At 47.0% G+C, this 18,117-nt stretch overlaps 1 protein-coding gene across 1 annotated transcript in view; it reads left to right on the forward strand.

The window, feature by feature from the left end:
* The window catches only part of ADRB2 (adrenoceptor beta 2), a 29,742-nt gene extending 11,873 nt beyond the window's left edge, over positions 1-17,869 (forward strand). The window contains exon 2 of the mRNA XM_051631120.1: positions 16,401-17,869. Within this exon, the coding sequence (XP_051487080.1) occupies positions 16,401-16,435 (35 nt within the window). The 3' untranslated portion in view covers positions 16,436-17,869. The remainder of the gene's footprint in view (positions 1-16,400) is intronic.
* Positions 17,870-18,117: the final 248 nt, after the last annotated feature.

An 18,117-nucleotide genomic window follows, 5' to 3' on the forward strand; every position in this document is an offset into this window, starting at 1 on the left:
TCCCAGAGAGGAAAGGTCAGGGAGCAGAGCTGTGGTGTGACCAGCCTCAGAGTCAGAGGCGGTGGCAGCAAGGCCAGGGCTGGGGGAATGTGATTTTGAGGCTTGTGGATGTTGGCCAGGAGAGACAGAAATGGAGATGGGGGGAAAGAATTGTTGGTCTGAAGCAAAGCATGGGACTCTGCAGAAGTTCTGGCTAGGGACATGGTGAGCTCTCCCTGCCAGTCCACAATGCCCCCCTGGACATTATAGGGATCCCAAGAGAGGGTGCCAGCATGGCATCTGCTTGGGTTTGGTCTCAGGCCAAGCTGGCTCACATCGTCCGTGCTGGAGACAAAAGGCACTGGTGAGCAGCACACTGGGACTCAGGTGGCTGCAGGATGGGGTTTCAAGGGATATTTTCTTCCATCAACTCTGCCATTAAAATCATAAACACACTACAGACTGGTGATGAAAAGAGAAGAACTCTATGGAGAATGGTCAAAGGGACAGATGGAGACAACCAAAGAACAGAGGCAAAGTTAAATACAGCCCAAATAGAGTAAAAAGATGACAAAGAAACAAATGGAGATGAGAAGTCAGTCCTAGGTGAGATAAAAACTTAAGCACTAGCAGGAAAATAAAGTTGGAAAGCAAGAGGCTGGATCCCATGGAAAAGGAGGGAGAAGGTAAAAAGGGATTACAGAAAGAGAAGAAACAATCCACAACAGTGGGGTATCTGCATTTCAGTGCAGACAGTCTGGCTGGTGCCTTGTCCCTCCTACGTTAGTTTCCTTGTCTTCTTTCAGGCAGTATGAGTTTGATTTAGCAGATCTGGAAGGAGGAAGGCAGCAGGATGAAAGGAGACAGAGAGCAGTTCTCAGTGATGCAGAATTGCTAGGGAACCATGGGTGAGTGAGGATGGCCATTAGAGAGGCAATGCATGCACAGTATGTTCCCAGCATTGGGGGAGTTGTCCAAGACAAGTGGCCAGCTTAATTTGTGCTCCCAGAGCAAGGAAGGTAAGTGTTGTTTTATTTTTAAAGATGGTCTCCTCTGCCTTGTGCCATGCTACCTCCTGCAGTGGGGTTCCAGTTTCAGGAAGAGCAAGGGAAAACCAAACCAAATTAAAACCTTCTACTTTTAACTGTAAATGGCATCAAATATTTTTGTCTCAAATATTTACTCTTCCCTCCCGCCTGACAGAGCCAGTGTTGGAAGCCTTGCAAGCCAGCACTGTGTGAAGATGATCTGGGCAGGGAGCAGGCAGGTGGTGGGACAGGTCTTGGCAGAGGGCAGTGGGGCCATGTTTAAACCCAAATCACCTGAGCAATGAGCACAGTGAGAGCACACTGTGTCAGGTAGCTTCAGACCTGGGCTGAGCCAGGTGACCATGCATTGGGACCATGCCAGGTGGTGACAAATTGGAGCTGGAATTTTTCCACCTGAGGCAGAACAAGCACCTAATTCACCAAAAGGGCTAGCAAGAGATAAAGGCATGTGGTGGTTGAGCACTGCCTCAGCTGAGCAATTCAGAGGGAAGGGAGCCTGCTCAGCAGTCTCCTTCCCCTCCTCAATGCCTTATGTAGGTTTTCATTTATCCAGGGTATGGGGGATGCTGAGAAAGAGCTGGATCATTTCAAGCAACTGGTATGCAAAGAAAAGCTTCATCTGCAAACTGCAAGTAAGGATTGAAGTGACCCAAGTTAGGTGTTCAAGTTATGTTAGTGAGCAGAGCCCTGTCCCTGCTGATGACTGAGTAAATAATCTGGGACTTGACATTCAGACCTAATGAAGGGATGTGGAGGCAATTTCCACTGGAGATGAGTGAAATAGTGACAGCTGATCCTTCTATCTCTCAAAAATCCAACAAATCCTGGCCCTGGGTGCCACTTTTTCACTCTGCCAGTCTCAGGGCCCCGGGGGCACAAGGCAGCAGTGTCAAGCCATTCCCTGGTCACCTCCCATCCTAGCCCGACACTGGAGAAGGCACAGGGCATGTCACACCCATGCTGTGCTGCTCAGGTATTCTCCTCTGCCAGCCAAAACTTTCAGCAGGCTCATTACAGCAAATTTATGGCTCCTTCGCAGTGCTGGAGTGGGAAGAAAAGCCAAGGATTTTGTCATGGGAGTAAATGCCTGTTGCAAACCTGAGATGCTCCTTAAACAGCTGGATTGTTTCTGTCTTTGGTGTTTTGTTTTCCTTCAGTGTAGGAAAAGTGCCACATCTCAACTGCTGGGGCACAGCAGAGCAGTCCCACATGGTGCTGGTCTCCCCCCCACAGGGGAGCAGAGCAGGAGCAGGGATGTCCCTGGTGTTGTGCTCCTCTCTCCAGCATTGCCCACAGCATCAGACTGTCCTGTGCCTTCCTTTTGGATGGAGGTGATCCTGCTCTGTACTGTGCATTGCAGTCTTGCTTATGATTGCTCTCTCCCATCTCCCCTTCCAGCCAGTGCAAATGCATTGCTTTTTTAATAAAAGCCATAGCTGGGCAGAGCAGCATCTCAGTTTGGATACTGACAGAGTGCCTGCTTGTTCTCTGGATGTCATTAGCTGGGATTTTCAACTTCCGAGTACTGAAAGAATTAGAAGGTGACTTAAAAAAGTGCATTTTTAAAATTTTTATTAGGAGCCTCCACATATAGAGGTGCCCAGAGATAACCAGTGAGGGCCAAGAGATGAAGAAAGCCCAGTATCCATTTCCTGAAACATATTGTCTATGTTAATATACTATCTTTATTTCCCTTATTTTCCATCCTTCTCCTTTGGGAGCTGGGGCATTTAAGTCCTACAACCTGAAGCATCTTTTTCCTCCTCTTCCTTGTAGGAGACACAACGTCAAGCCTGTGTTTGGAAAGTCCCCTCCCAATCCTTGGCACAAGGCAGGATTATAGAAAGCAGTAATTCACAATTTCCTCTCAGACCCCAGGTTCCTTCCCGAGTTGTTGAAGCTTTGTGCAGAGCAAAGATTTCCTCTGAAATGAACAGCAAACTCACTTCCTTCTCGGAGGCTGCTCTGCTGCCTGCCAAGGCATGATTAGGGAGGGTGGGGAGCAGGCATTTCTGTCATTCTGCAGGCATGGGTGCCTCTGCACTGAGCGTGGCTGTCAGGTATGGAGACAAACCAGGGCAGCCAGCTCCCTGGCAATGGCCTTGGTGACAAGGGGGAGATGCAGCTGCAAGTTGCAAGTTGGGAGAATGGGTTTTCCCAGAAGGAGAGCTGCAGGAAGGGGTTGGGTACCTGGGTGGCACCAGGGAAGCTGCTCAGGCTTTGGCATCAGCATTGCTCCCAGTTTTGCTGCTCTTAGTTTGCTTTTTATTTATTGTCTCGGGGTGTCTCCACAGTGCAAGACATGCTGGCCAGCAGCTGTGGTTTGAAGGGGACAGGTCAGCATAGCTCATCTCTCCTGGTATGTCTGTGCACACTTGTCAGCATGGTGAAGGGGCCTGCCTTGCTATGGCCATGCTATTTCCAGTGCCTGTGGTAACAGGAGCACATGCCATGTGGCTAGCATCAGTGCTGCTTTGCTGAGATGGTTTTGCCTTGAGCAGCCCTGAAGGACATGCGGAGGAGCCCGCAGCTGCACTGTGCCCCATGGACAGTTCAGACCTCCTGCAGCGAGGTGGGACCTAGCAGGACAGGCAGGACGTGGTCCTGTGAGGAGTGTAAACCTATCCATGGTCCAGATCCAGGCTGGAGTTTTCTTGCTGGGCAAGGTGCCATTGGAGTAATGTGGAGATACCCCCAGTCTTCAGTGTCTGTAGCCGTCCCTGAAAAGGCTGGGTTATACTGCCCACTGGGCAGTGATTGTGCTGTTACTGAAACACGCGGGACTTGGTAGTGCTGAAATGTTTGTTCAGGCTTTGTACATGATTCCACAAGACCTCAATCCTCTCTGAAATGAAAAGCTTTTATGTGAGAGGTGCTTGTTGAGTCTCCGGAGGAAATACAGCATGAAAATACCACCCTATTCTACAGCGACAAAGATCTCTGCTGCAGGACCCAAATTAGAAATTGAGAGCACTGAGGTCTGCACTGTGGTGGCTCAGCTCACGTGGTGGTGCCTCAGCTCTGGGCTGCAAAATGGAGCCTGAGAGGGCAATGTCTCTGCAAGCCCTGTCTGAGAGTTTGCAGAGAAGGTACTTCGCAACTGTCAGGTATTTTCATTTCTTGGCTTCTACATCAGGAATCTGAAGCTCAGCCCGATCCAGTTTCATTTAACAATTAAATGCTTTTGTTACTTTACCAGAGCTTATCTACAGTACTGTGTGGTTTTCTGTAAGACAACTGCCACTTGGTCATTACACCTCACCACCGAGAAGGTGACACCAGGGCTAGATCACCAAAGGATAAGATGCAACTCCGTGCACCAAGAGAGCAACCCTTGCCTAGTAGCAGTAGAAAGCCATTTTGTGTTATATTTATCAGTTAGTCTTGAGTCATCCTGCGTAATCTTAAAGTGATTGCATCCCCCATAAAAGCTTCCCGTTTTCATTAACCCTAAGGACATATTAAATTTCCTTCCTTCAGCTGATGACAAAAAAGGTTGTATTTACAGAGAACTTCCTTATGCCCTGCTTGTTGCATGATTCATTCAGGGATGCTGCATTCCTCTGTGAGGATATAAGAAGCCAGACTAAGGAGGCAGTTGCATCTCAGGCACTGGTGTTCTGAGAAGTCAGAGAATGCTAGTGATGCCTTTGGTACTGATGTGTTCATTCAGAGCAGTCAGAGGATGCTGATGGTACTCTTCTGCACACATGCTATATTATAGCATCAACAAAGCCAGGTCCAAGCTATGGCTTTCCCTAAGGAAATCACCAGTGATTTTAGACAGGAGTTGGTTGTTACAAGCAAATGACTAATAGAGACTAGACCTGTTAGGTCAGCTTGTACATTTCTGGAGGATTCCTTGCTATCATGTAAACATAGAGATGGATATATTATGCTCAGAAGTCACACCAAAGTTTTTCATGCTGTGTTTGCCCTGTGCAGGGTGATGTGCTCACCTCTTCCCTGGACAGAAGAGTTTGGGACACCCCTTTCCTATGCCTGTGTCCCCTTGATTTTGCCACTTTGCTCACAGTTATTCTGTTTTGATCCTTCCTTCTGAGCTCTCTGTGCAAGGGGACAGCTGAGACAAGCCGGGGCCCTGCCTGCACCACTCACCCCCTGCTGGTGCCATGAAGCTCACGGCAGGCATCCCCATCCACAGCTCCTACAAAGTGTGGCCATTCAAATAACACGCACTTAGTTGTTAATAATAGCAGCAATTTAGAGGTGAGCTGCTGAGAGATTAAAGGGCTGGCTGGACCAGCTTTTGAGGAGAGAATAATAGAGCAGAATATATGGGTACATCTCAACCACCCCACTTTTTGTCTTCTTCGCGTGGAAGTTCTTAACATTTGACTTCCAGTAATTTATGAAAAGCTCGAGAAAAAGTTATGATTTCCACACAGACTCCTAAAGGATGGATTCCAGTGCCACAGGAACTACTCTTTCATTGCACATCATCGGTTCTTTATTGGCCATTTCATCACACTGTTGGAAACTCCTGTGATCTTCAATGCTGCTCTGTCCTCTTGCTGTTGTTGTATGACAGGTTCAAATGTAGAGGGATCAGACAACGTTATGTAGCTGCTGGTTACTGTCCAATAAGAGGTTGGAGACCTGCAGATTTCAGTGTTGTCATAATTATCCAACTGATTTAAAATATAGTAAACTTGAAAGACCTTCCATATCAGACCATCAGAGGGTTACTTGAACCCCTCGTAAATACCAGGGCTGTCATTCCTGCAGATGGACCATCCATTTTTAAACAGGGTTTCAGGTTTCAGCTGGACTTCACAGCACAGCGTCTGATTCCTGCAGGGTCATGATGCTGTGAGGTAAGATTTGGCCCTTCCTAAAGAGAGGAAAATTACAGTAAACAAATCACTGAAATGAGGACCTGGTGTCCCTTTAACATTCTGCACCTGCCATTTCTGTGTGTTCCTGGAGAGGTTTTGCTGGGTTTTTCCTCTCTTTTGGTTAACTTCTGCAAGGGTTGTCTCACTCCTAGCCCCCTTTCTGTGGGCTGGGAGGATGGGTCTTGCTGGTGTGTTGTGTCCAACTGAGATTTGCACTGGAAGGGATGGATTAGGCAATCCCAGCCTTCCTGGCTGAAACCTCAGCTGGAGACAGAAGCAGCTGCTGATGAAGGAGGGCAAGGGCAGCGGCACTGGAGGAAAGTGTGCATCCATCAAGTGCAGCAGCTCACCATGACTGAAACCATGAGATCATCAACAAGCTGAGCTCCACCTCACAGGGAAGTCTTTTTATATCTCCCCAGCAGATGCCAACCATTTGCTCACTCACTGAAGAAGGTGCTTGCCAGAGAGCAAAGCAGAAAAGCCCCTGAGGGCTGCTGTGCAATTGCCAGCTTGAAGCCAGGCTCTGGGAAAACAGGCCTAATTGCTGGGTTTGTATTTACCCAGGTGCAATGCCCACTCCACCCATGGATTCCTGGTTGTTGCCTTCATGCTGTTGGTGCTGCAGAACTGGGTTGCTGCACGCTGCCAGGCTGTGTGGTGTCTACCCATGATACCATCAGCCCCATGCAGCACCTCGGGGTGCCAGCTGCTGCTGGGGCAGCCTTTGCTTCGCTTTGATGAAGGAAATCACAGCATAGTGTGAACTGGGCTGTGTGAGGCTGAGCTTTTTCCACACAGCTTTAGTCCTGTAAACCCTGTGAGTAATTATCAGCCCTGGCACAAACTTCTGTGCCTTCGCATCCTTTGATGTGGGTGAGTAGGATAAGGGAAAAAGAATCAAACTTACTCTATAAAGTAATATCTACTCATCTACAAGTGAATGATTACCCAAGACAATTTTGAAAATAGGACTAAAGTTCCAGAGCTGCTTTTGAGAAAGTTACTGGAGATTTGTTGCACAAGGTGATAGAAATGAAGGATGACCAGGGTTTCATCCCTCTCCCTGCCCACACAGTTATGTATTTCTAATACAATTGCCACTGATTTAATGGGATGACAGAGCTGTGGGACTTCTCAAGAGCAGTGTACTCCAAGCACTGATGATATAACCGTATTGTTGAAGATAATTGCCACTTAGACTCTCCTTGAAGTTGTTTGTGTGACTTCAGCATATGCAGGATAAAATGAATGTGTTTGCTCTTGGCTTACTCTTGAGAGAGGTGAAAAATAGGTTTGTTCTTTATTAGATTAAGTACCGTGAGGAGGAGTTGGGAAGGAGTGCTGAGAGATGCCCTATGCTGAAGCCATGCATGTGGGCAGTTCAGAAAGTCTAAGGGTAGAATGTCTGAGGGGCATAACATGCTGCCCAGTTATTCAAATAAGACTCTCTGCTTGTTCTTAGGTGGGAAAGAGCATGATGAGGGAACCCGCCTGCCCCAGGTCCTGTTTCAGTGGTGTGCTCTGCAGTTATGCATGGCTTTGCCAAATTCAGCATCACTTTCTGATGAGAGCTGGATGAGAGCAGGCCACTTGCTCAGGAGGCTCCAGCCTTTTTTAGTCTTAGGAAACAGATGTCAGAAACTCTGTCTGCGGACAAAACAAGCCGAGAGCCCCGAGCATGGGAGAGAGCTGCTTTATGCTGTGCCCTGTGCTGGTTAGGGAGGATGCCAGCTTAGAGAGGGTTAATGCCACCTCCACCCTCCCCAGAGCCATGCATGTTCTTCAGGACAGTCACTGCCCAGCATGGCTATGGAGAAGGGGCTGTGACCTGTGATAGGGATGGCCTTGCTGTTTATACTGCCTTTGTGTTGTTTAAGTACTCTGTTAGTCAGAGTTGCTGCTGTCACCAGAGGGAAAGAACTCTCCAGATGGTTTCTTTGTGCTGGATCACTTATGCTTACACAACTGCCTTTCCCCAAGCCCTTGCAAACTGTATGGGTCCCCAAAGTCAGCCTCAAAAAATGTGGCTTTTCTTTTTTTACCTTTTTTTTGTTGTTTTCTCTTTCCTTCCTCATTCGTCTTCCCCTGTTCTCTTTGTCTGCTCCTTTCTGTTCATTAATGTTCATGCCAGTGTCAAGTTTTCAAGCTACCATTGACCATCCCAGGGGGCATCACCACATCTCTTACTTCCCAGTGACAGAAGCAATACCTCACCAAGTCAATTGTTGTCAAAATTTAGCCTCTAAAAAAGAAACCTTGACCTTTAAGAGCCCTGTAACCACTCCTGAGAAGAGATAGCACTTCCTGCCTTGCTGCAGCCTTAGTATTTCACCAGTTTCTCTTTCTGCTTTGATTCCCATTCATTAGAGAAGCTTCCCATTTGCTCTGAGCACCTGCCACAGTCTGGCTAAAAGGCAGCCTGAGCTCCTGAACGAACCCAATCTGTCCTGGGCAGAGCCTCAGATATTTCCACATCTCCAGGTGCTGTCCTCCTCCAGGAGGATGGAAGCCGAACAGAAACTGATGGCTTCTTCCTCCTTCCCTCCCAAGTGGTGATGCTTAAAAATACATCACCAAAGTAATACTTAGGAGCAGCTGTCCCATGGCCTGGATCCTTTTGCCAAATATGAATTTGTGTAACAAGATGGTGGGATTTGAAATTGCAAGAACTGAATTTCTCCCACAATCGCCTCTCATAGGCAGCTGCAGCCCTGTCCCTTGTCCTCTTTGCCATGTCCAAATTCCAAGATGGCAATTTTGGAGAATAAGTTCTTCTAAGGGAAAATAATGGATTGATTTGAATAAATAATTTTATTTGTGGGTGAAATGGCATCTGCAATGTCTCTGAGTCTAAACTAGTATCCACGTTACCTCATTAGTCATGTTAGTCATAAACTAGCAGTAGTGTTAACTCACACCTTCACCAGGGGGATGTTAGAGCTGCACAGAGAGTTGGCTGAGGGTTAGAGATTTGAAAACCAGACTTGTATTACTAGTGGCTCTGGCTTTCTAAGCAACCATGCTTAGATCCTAACCTTTATCTCCTGGGAGGGAGAGATAACTGTTTTGAGGTCAGCAGATAAAACACACAATTTTGAAAACAAGGGAAATAATTTTGCATTGGTGCAAACAGGCAAATGCAGCTCAGTGGGGCATGGCAATGAATAAGTCTGGATGAAATGTCTCATTCAGCCTCCCTGCATGCTTACTGGCCCCTGGCGTGAGGTTTGGAGGCTGCCTGAGGATAAGGGACTAGGTTGTAGACCATTTCCCACATGTGAGGCCATTCCACTTATGCCCTTGGGATCAGAGATCGTCCGCACTGGGAATGGTGCCTGCGAGAGAGGCAGTGGCAGAGCTGCACGTGAGAGATGGAGGGAGGGAGAACAGCCTCTGTGTCTCACAGTCTCTTGCTTCCTCTTGAAGGAACCACAGCAGCATCACAGAAGCTCACAGCAAAGCATAAATGGATGATGTTTTGCTCATTGTAACTTATTTTGTTTGGGTTTAAGTCTGTATGAGTTGAAACAACTGCACAGGAGACTGGGTGCAAGCCCAGTTTAAGGACAAGTCTAAACTGTGCTGGCATCATACCAAGGAGAGAAGATGGCAGTATGTCACAAACCCAGACAAAAGCATTTCCTGCAGTATCTGGCCTGCAGGGCCACCTCTGTGATAATTTGAGGTTTGCAGAGCATCACAAGGATGTGGGTTTTGTGTAGTCATGAAATCAATCTTCTGTACCTCGAGAGCATAGTGAGGTCCCGCATACAGGGTATTTTACACTTACATCATGTGTACATGCAGTAGCTCATGTTTCAGAGTGAACCTCTTCCATTTAGGCTTCCAAAAGTATCTTCCCTTTCTATAGTCCTCCCACTTGCACTGACAGTTAATATCCCATTTAAATGAAGTCTATCACCTGCAAAGGGTTGAGTGCACAAGAGCAGGACATGTCCTGGCGTGTTGCGCTGTTGTCAGGAAAACACAGGGAGGAAAATCTGTATTTGCCAAAAAACATAAAACCTGAGCAAAGCATTACACAATGCTCCCAGCTCTCCAGCAGTCAAGAGCTCCTGCTGGAGGATTGCAGGATTTTACAGTTTTATTTAATAGTTTCAAAGACAATTGTTGCCCTATTGGGAACTACCTTCAATCTGTTCAATGATCAAAAAAAGCAACACAAACCATGTCCCTCTCACTTCCCCAAAAATAAACAAGAAATGAACAGCCTCCTCAGAAATGTTAGGCAAGCAAACAAGAGAGAAATAAGATAACACAGCATTTAAAATCCTGTTGCTTTGCAGCTGTTTCACATTCTGGCTACTTTCCAGAGTTACTTGGATGCCCAGAAAAAAAAGAAGTCCTTCAAACCTAGACTTTGATGAGGACAGTAAAGTAAATGAAAATTTGGGGTCTAGAGATGCGACTGCCATCTGCATCAATTAAAGAGCCAATGGTCTTCATCAAGTCTCTGGCAGATTTGAATGATACCCTAGTGGTAAGAGATTTCTGTTCTTCAACTGGTAATAAAGGACAAAGAGGACTTAAGGTCCTCAGAGGACTTTGATACCACAACCAACAAGTGGAGATGTGCGGTTAAACTGGTGTCTGGCTGGACATGTGCTAAGGGCTGACACTAATTGGGAAGCTGTATCAAAGTTTGGCTTTGTTGCATTGGCTGCTGGATCCCTGTCCTGTAGGAGATCTTATGGAAAAGGAATATAAAATAAGCACAGACTGGTCCAGGGGAAATTTACAGGAAAGAAATACCACTGCTGAGCTGATGGATGCACTATGAAGTGCTCAGAGGCACTGCCAGGCATTCCCAAGGCTGTGACTGGTGCCTAGGGGTCATGGATGAACTCTATGGAGAAAAGCTGCTGTGTCAGAGCCCTGCAGCAGAACAAGTAGTGTCACCATGGGTCACTCAGAACATAATTTCATACGCCCAAGTACAGAGATGCCCTAAAGCACAGGCTTGGGTTGCAGCAAACTAAAAGGGCTGAAACATAATTTTTTCCTTCCTTAAGTAAGCTTGGTCATAAAGTAGCCTAACTCTGGGATTGGCACACTGTGGGGTTCCTTGTGCCCTTATGTTTACCTCAGCTTCTTATCACTCATTAACTGGTTCTTGTTTTACCTTGATCCGTGAAGAACCAACTGATGCTTCGTTTCATGTTGTACCCTAGAGGACTCTTTTTACACTCTGCACTTTTAGCATATGCTATTTAAAGTTTATAGGAAGATTTTTTGGCAAATGGTACATGACAGGTTGCTGAAACAGCCTAGTAGAGATTGGCATGGGTTGTTTACAGGTTCTCCCCTCTTTCTCTTCCTGTCTCTTCAGTCTCTCATTGGAAACTGGCTATTTTATCATGTTTCAGCAACCTGTCATGTACCATTTAGATGTAGAGCCTGTGCAATGCAAGGCTGACAGAATGTCCTTTTGCCCGGAGTCCAGGAAGGCTACAGAGTGAAACCCCATTTTGATCTGCCCTCACTCCATCCTGACCCAGCTGACGCTTGGGGAAAGAGCTGCTCAGCTGCTTTGTGGATAGCTACATTAGTCTGAGGACTGGGCTCCTGGAAGAGCCCATTTTTCTGGACAAGTAGCTCAGACAGAGATTTCCACAGTGTATGTGTCTCAAATTAAGTGAAGCAAGTCTTCAAAGATTTACAAAACCACTTAGCAAACCACTAAAACAATCTACTGTCAATATGCAGCTGAGGGCCAGGGAGGGAATTTTTTCACTCTTCATCCTTTCCTTGACCCTTGTGAAATGTCCCTTCGGAGGCATTTCACAGTCCCACTGTGACTGTGTGGGCAATAGTTCATTGCTGTTGATTGAAAAGGTCATTTTTACTTTCTCATTAGATCTTTGCCCTGCAGAATGGCTGCCCTTGAGCCTGGGATGTATTATGAATAACGACCAAAAGTGATTTCATTTTAAGTCTTCCACCTCTTCCAGGGCTGTACTGAAGCAAAATAAGGGCATGTAAATTAGTGATACCCATCTGACTGTGTAGTGAGCAAGATGAATGCATGTGGCCTGTCTCCACACATCCCTTGCTTTGTGGGATGCAGGTGGTCCATCCCTCTCGTTGTGTTTGTCTGGTCAGCAAATCCAAGCTTCCCACAGGTGAACAGGCACTGGTCAATACCAGAGGCTGCAAGGTTTCTTCAGCCAACTTCTGTTTTGAATATTATGTCTTGTCTTGTGAACCCTGAGGAATTCAGATCCCAGGGCAGAGGAAATGTTGGAAGAGGTCAGGCGAGCTGTGCTCCCTCTGTGTTACTCAGCACAGCAAATAGCACACGTTCCAGGGCAACATCTGATTTTCTGCTTTTACGAGGCAGATGTTTAGGAGAAATGATCTGCTGTTTATTTTAATTGCCATCTTCCAAACCTCTTTCCTACGTGCACGCACACATTCAGAGACCATAAATAAGGATTGTTCAGATTATGCCGTTATTTGGGTAGCTAGCCCTGTCTTCCATCAGTGCTTGGACAGCACTGTGTGCAGCAAACCCAGTTCCCCTTGCACATCAGTTCTACAGTGGTGTAAATCAGTTAGTTCTAATTCCTTTCTCAATGACAGAAGCATAAATCTGAAGTTGCTCCACTGACGTCAGCACTGTAATGGTAGTGTAAGGGAAAGTCAGACTCCCTTGGTTTCAAAATGTCACTGCTGATTTACATCAGAACAAGAGCAAAAGTAGTTGGGCTTAGGACGTCCCAGCATAGTGTAACTGAGAAGGAAGCCAGGGTTTGCTCTGGGACACAGTGGTGATGATGGAGAGAACTCCATGGATTTCACTGGCATTGTGTTGACACAAATGAGCTGAACAATCAGCACAGTTTGGGTCTTGAAGAGCTCCAGGTCATTAGGTCATTAATGAAAAGAGAATAAACCAATGCTAGTGTGTAAAGTGGTTAGTCCTGTTACCTGTTGAAGGAGAGCCACTTGGACCAGAATCTGACCATTTGGCTTGTCTTGCTGGGGATGATTGGAGAGCAGGGCAGTTGTACCCCTGTGTCTTGATGGACACCAGGAGGAACCGGTGGTCCTAGCTGCAGACAAGGCATGTTGAGGAGCTGCCCTTGCAACTGGTGCTAAGAGCTAGTGAAAGGCTGGGAATGTTGACTATGCTTTTCTCCTCAGAGAGGACACAAGCAGTTGCTGTAGGCATTTTAGTGGCAACCAACATACAGAATCATAGAATGGTTTGGGTTGGAAGTGACCTAGATCATCATCTAGTTCCAAACCCCCTGTGTTGGCTTCACCAAGGACAAATTGTGCCTGCCAAGTTTGGTGGCCTTTTAGGGTGGGGTCTCAGCAATGGTGCTTGCCCCTCTCTCTGTTTTGCTGTGTCTTCAGACTGCAGATTTATGCTGAAGGAGAGGAGTAGTGGAAATTTCTTCTTGAAGCTGTAGGGCTTCTCAAACAACCTTGGTGTTTAAAGATGCTTTGGCAAGGGGGACCTGGATTTTGGAAAGTTAGAGGGTGCAGCTATTGCATCAGTGTCCATCAGCCTTTCTCCATTAAAGCCAGTGGAGACAAGCTGATTTACACCCACCTGCTTTTGGCAACTGGCCAATCCCTTAGCTGTTCATAAGTGACATTCTTTTTTAGCAGCACACGTTTGCTCTGAGCAGCTCGGTTTGCAAGCAGTGAAATGCTGCCATGTGTGACATAACTGCTTTAAAGCCAGTGAGTTGAAACAGGGTCCATGTGAAACACCAGGTAGCCTGAAAGTGCCACAGAGCAGGACAGAGCCATGAGTGTTCCAGGGAACTAAGCCCTGCCCACCTTCTTTCCTTTTCTAAAAAAAGCTGAGGCCACGCTTTACCCATCTCTCTCCCCAGAGTAACCTCCCACATGCTGGCAGATGTGAGAGGCAGCAGGAAAACCTCAGAAACCAGAGAAGTGTAGTCTTTCTCTTTCCACTGCTTATCTGACAGGAGAAATAAAACCATTCTCCATGTTCATCCTCTGGGTGCATGAGATGGTTCCCACATCCAAGCTGTAGAGCCATGGGGTTGGTGACTGCTCAGAGCTCCAGAAGTGGATTTCAGCAGTGCAGGCTGAACTTGTGACCCACAGCAGCTGGGAAGTACCTTGCTCACATTCACCTCCTTGGCCAAACTGTCAGCTGGGAGGTGGCCTCATGGAGATGACATGAGAGCCAGGCAAGCATGGCCCCAGTTTTCCCACCTATTTTGTTCTCACTACTGGTGAATAACCCAGCTGATGTGTCCACTCGCAGGGAGCGGCGAAGTTTACCAGTCTTGAAACAAAACTGTGATTATTGCCATAGAAACTGGAGCTTGATTGTGAATGTCATCCAATGGGGCAGCCAGAAAGAGAACAGTGAACTTCTGTCTCCTATCAAAACTAATCAGTGTGGCTTGGGTTTGGCATACCAGAAAGTTACTATAATAATACTCATGTCATAAAATATAAAGATATCAAGACACATTGACTTCTTTTGGGTTCCTAGGAGGAACTAAGTCAAGACCTCAGGGACTGGCCTCTGAGGGATGAGGATGGTTCATAGTACCACTGCAGGGAGCAAAGCTCCAGTTAGGAAAGAAAGCCATTAAATCACAGTAGCTGAGGGATGCAGAGTCAGAAACATTACCTTGCTCTTCTTCATGGCTGTTTCCTGAATGCAGATGTGCAATTTGTTAAGAGAATTCCCTCCTCCTCCCAGATGAACTCTCTACTACAGTGGCTTTGCCCTAGGATTTCACAGCTTGGTACAAGTTTCCTTGTAAGCTTACAAGCTCCATCTATAGGATAGTCAAAGAACAGCCCTTTGGCTTCAAGCTGATGAAAAAGGACAGAGAAGCTTCACGGAGAGATTCCAGTTTTGTTCTGGAAAAACTCCAGCATGCTTTGCATCCCGCATTGCAGAAAGTCACTGGTTTTGTCGTTGTTACTTCATATTTGGGTATAGCTTTGTTCCCTGGTTAAACTGTCAGTCTTGATCCTGTGCTGCATGACTGCGGGGTTGTTGCCTGTGGACATTGCTGGAGTTGTGGAGCTGCTATAATTGCACATGGGAAATCTCAGAGAGTTTTCTGGAGAGCTGATCTGCAAGATTTCTGGGCTACAGTTGTGACATCTTTAGGTTCTGATAGACCACAGTGCCCCATGTTCAAAACAAAACAGTAAAAATTAACATATCCAAATCATCTAATTCCAGCTGATACAGCAAATTAGTTTCTCCTTAGCTTGGTGTTTAATGATTGCCAGCCCCAGCCCACGCTTCATTGCACAGGCTATACCAGCAGAAGTAATTGCAGTTCATGGGGTTGTGGTAGGAGGAGAAAACACAAAAGGTGAAAGACTTTTCTTCCTTATTTTGTGCAAAGTAAAAATCTTCTTGGCAATAAAGGGTGGTACAGGCTGGGGCTTTGTGCGTTTCTGAAGGAAGGAAGGAAAGAAGGAAAGGAGAGACAGACATATTTGCAGGGCAGATGGAGTGTGAATAGTCCTTTTAAAGAGATGCTGGCAACTAACACTGTTGCAAATCATCTCTCTTATGTTGGAACTTCATCTTCGATTTGGACAAGAAATACAACTTCATTTTGGATACCCAGAATTCTTCTGAGAGAGGCATTGTGTTCCCAAAGAGCAGAAATTTTTCCCCCCTTTTTTTCAGTTCCATTCTGTTCTTAAACACTGCTTCCACACACACACACACACCCCACTGCACACAGACTATAATCTTTGACATATAGTTATTAAAATATCACTTTCAAATAAATAAAACCACAGGTATATCCAGCACTTGTTCCTTTCTCTATCTCAATATTAATTTCCCATTTTCCATCTAATGTGTCTGTCATTCAGATATCTCTGCAACCAAGAGACAGCCCTGTTTGTTCTCTTTTGTAGATTCACAGATATTCAAACCAGAAGGAAATGTGTTCTTGTCTCCTGGGCAGATGACCTAAGTGTACATGTAGAGATGCATCTGTTTATTCAAATTACTTCTTGCAAAGAAGCTTTGCATAAAGTAGCTACTGTGGGAAATTCATGGCTTGGGTACTAAAGCACCCAAATGCAACCAAATGACTTGGTCAGACATCCCACCCACACAGCTCAGGAGTGAACAGCACTGTAGAAACATCACTGCAAACCTTGGGGACAGAAGCTCCCCACCTCGAGGAGGTGCAGCATCAGCACATGGTGCCATGTATGGGCAAGGAAAAGTCAGAGCCCAGCTCTGCCCACTCAGCATGGGGAGACAGGACTGCTTCTTCAGCCACAGGTGCCTTTTAGAGGCTGTTCAGCAGCAACTGGGGTGGGTGCCTGAAGGCTGAGAGAGAGCCAGTGGACATGGTGTACACTAGGCAGGACCAACGAGTCCTGGGTAAACGTGTAATCTCTCTCCTGGCTTCAGCATTTGAATCCCTGCTCTACCCCAACCTCTATCATGCTAACTGATGCTCTTTTTTTCCCCTTTTTTTTTTTTCTTTATTTCCTTGTCCCACAGAGATCCCTGGGTGTCCAGGAATGGTTGAGAGCTGAATGGGCTGATCTCTCTTCCTCACCATCCTGAGCTCATGAGGGCTCTGAAGAGATTGCATGGGAGCATGGTGTTGCTTCTCTGAGCCTGGGGATGCTGTGGGAAGTGATTGCCTTGGCAAATGTCTTCATCCCAACCCATAGCCCATCATGCATCGCCTGAAGGAGAAGCTGATGAAGGATAACCAGAGGACCAGGAAAGGCTCTACTAGCACTTCAAGCATGGGAGGACACAGATGGAGAACCAGCACTAAGAGAGGCACTTGGCAGGAGTCAATGCATATGAAGAAGCTACAGGACCCCTGTGAACTGAAGGAGGTGAATGTCCAAATCACCACAAAAGATGCTGAGGGGTTTCCCTGGCACAGCATCCCTGGAAAGCACTTTCAAAAGGGAAGGGGTTGTCAGTATCATGTGGCTGTCTCCAGCAGCTGGATTGGAAGAAGCACAGCAAGGCCACTGCCTTACAGTCAGGTCAGGAGACCAGCAGGACATCTCCACAGCTGCCTGTCCACATGTCAGCTGGGGCTCCAGTCAAAACTGGAATCTGACCAAGGCTGAGAGAGAAGGAGCATGGAAGACTGCTTTGGTCTATTCTGTGCTTGTTTCTCTTTCTGGTGTCTTCTCTGTCTACCTCTTTTTCTCTCTAGGTCTCCATGTACTGCATGTGGAGCACAGACCCTCACAAACAAGGAGAAGTATCAGTACAGGGCAGATCCTTCCCTGTGTGGGTTTGTGCTGCCCAGTGCAGTGTCGTGACTGGACAGGGTTGACTTTGCACAGTGCAGGTGTAACGTGGCCTTCATTTGCTCCTTTGCCAACAAATCTGGAGCACCTGGACTTCAGAGGGGAGAAAGGCTTGAGCCTGGCAATTCTCTTTCTTGCAAGCAGTCACGTGCTAGTGCAACGAGCCACACCTGGGAGCTGAGTTTTAACACCTGAGCCCCAAAACTTTGAAGAGCATCTGTTCCTCTCCCGTAGCTGTGGACATGAGCATAATGGCAGGCTGTGCACTCAGCTCCTGCAGCTTGGATTTTGAAAATCTCATTCAGCAGAGAAAGAGACAGAGATGGAGGGAGTGATGGAGGCTCAGACAAGAAATTGCAGGAAAAACTGATTCAAAACCAGAGGAAAATGTGCACCTTTTACTTGCAGGTGATGTCCTAGCTGCAGACTGTCCTGCCCAGCTGGGTGGCTTCAGGTCTCTGTTCACCAAGCTGCTCCTGGAGGCCTGGGCAAAATGTGCCGGTACAGAACTGTGCCGGGAGCCCCATCTCAGACCTTCTCTCTTGGGCTTCCAGCTGCAAAATCCTTCCCTCATGTGCAATCGTATTTATTTATTTATTTTCTTGCTGCTTGATGCAAAGCTGCTAACAGCACACTCCCCATAAACCCCCACAGCCAAAAGAGGAGGGAGGGGGTGCATGCTGTGTGCACGGGGGGTGGGGGCTGGGGGGGGCGGGTAGAGGGGCAGGTCTGCCCCTTGGGGGTGTCAGATCGATCTGAGCATGCCCTCAAGGTTGATACAGGTTGCAGGAGGAGAAGCCTGTCCTTAAAGCCGACGTACTTTCCCTGGGGTGAGTGTGCAACTTTCATCTTCAGAGAATGAAGCACAGCCAGGGCGAGCCCTTGTTGGGAGGGACAGCTGGAGGCTGCACAAGGTCTGCAGAGCCCTCCTAGCCAGG

The sequence above is a fragment of the Apus apus genome, chromosome 13 (genome assembly GCF_020740795.1).
Source record: "Apus apus isolate bApuApu2 chromosome 13, bApuApu2.pri.cur, whole genome shotgun sequence".
Lineage (NCBI taxonomy): Eukaryota > Metazoa > Chordata > Aves > Apodiformes > Apodidae > Apus > Apus apus.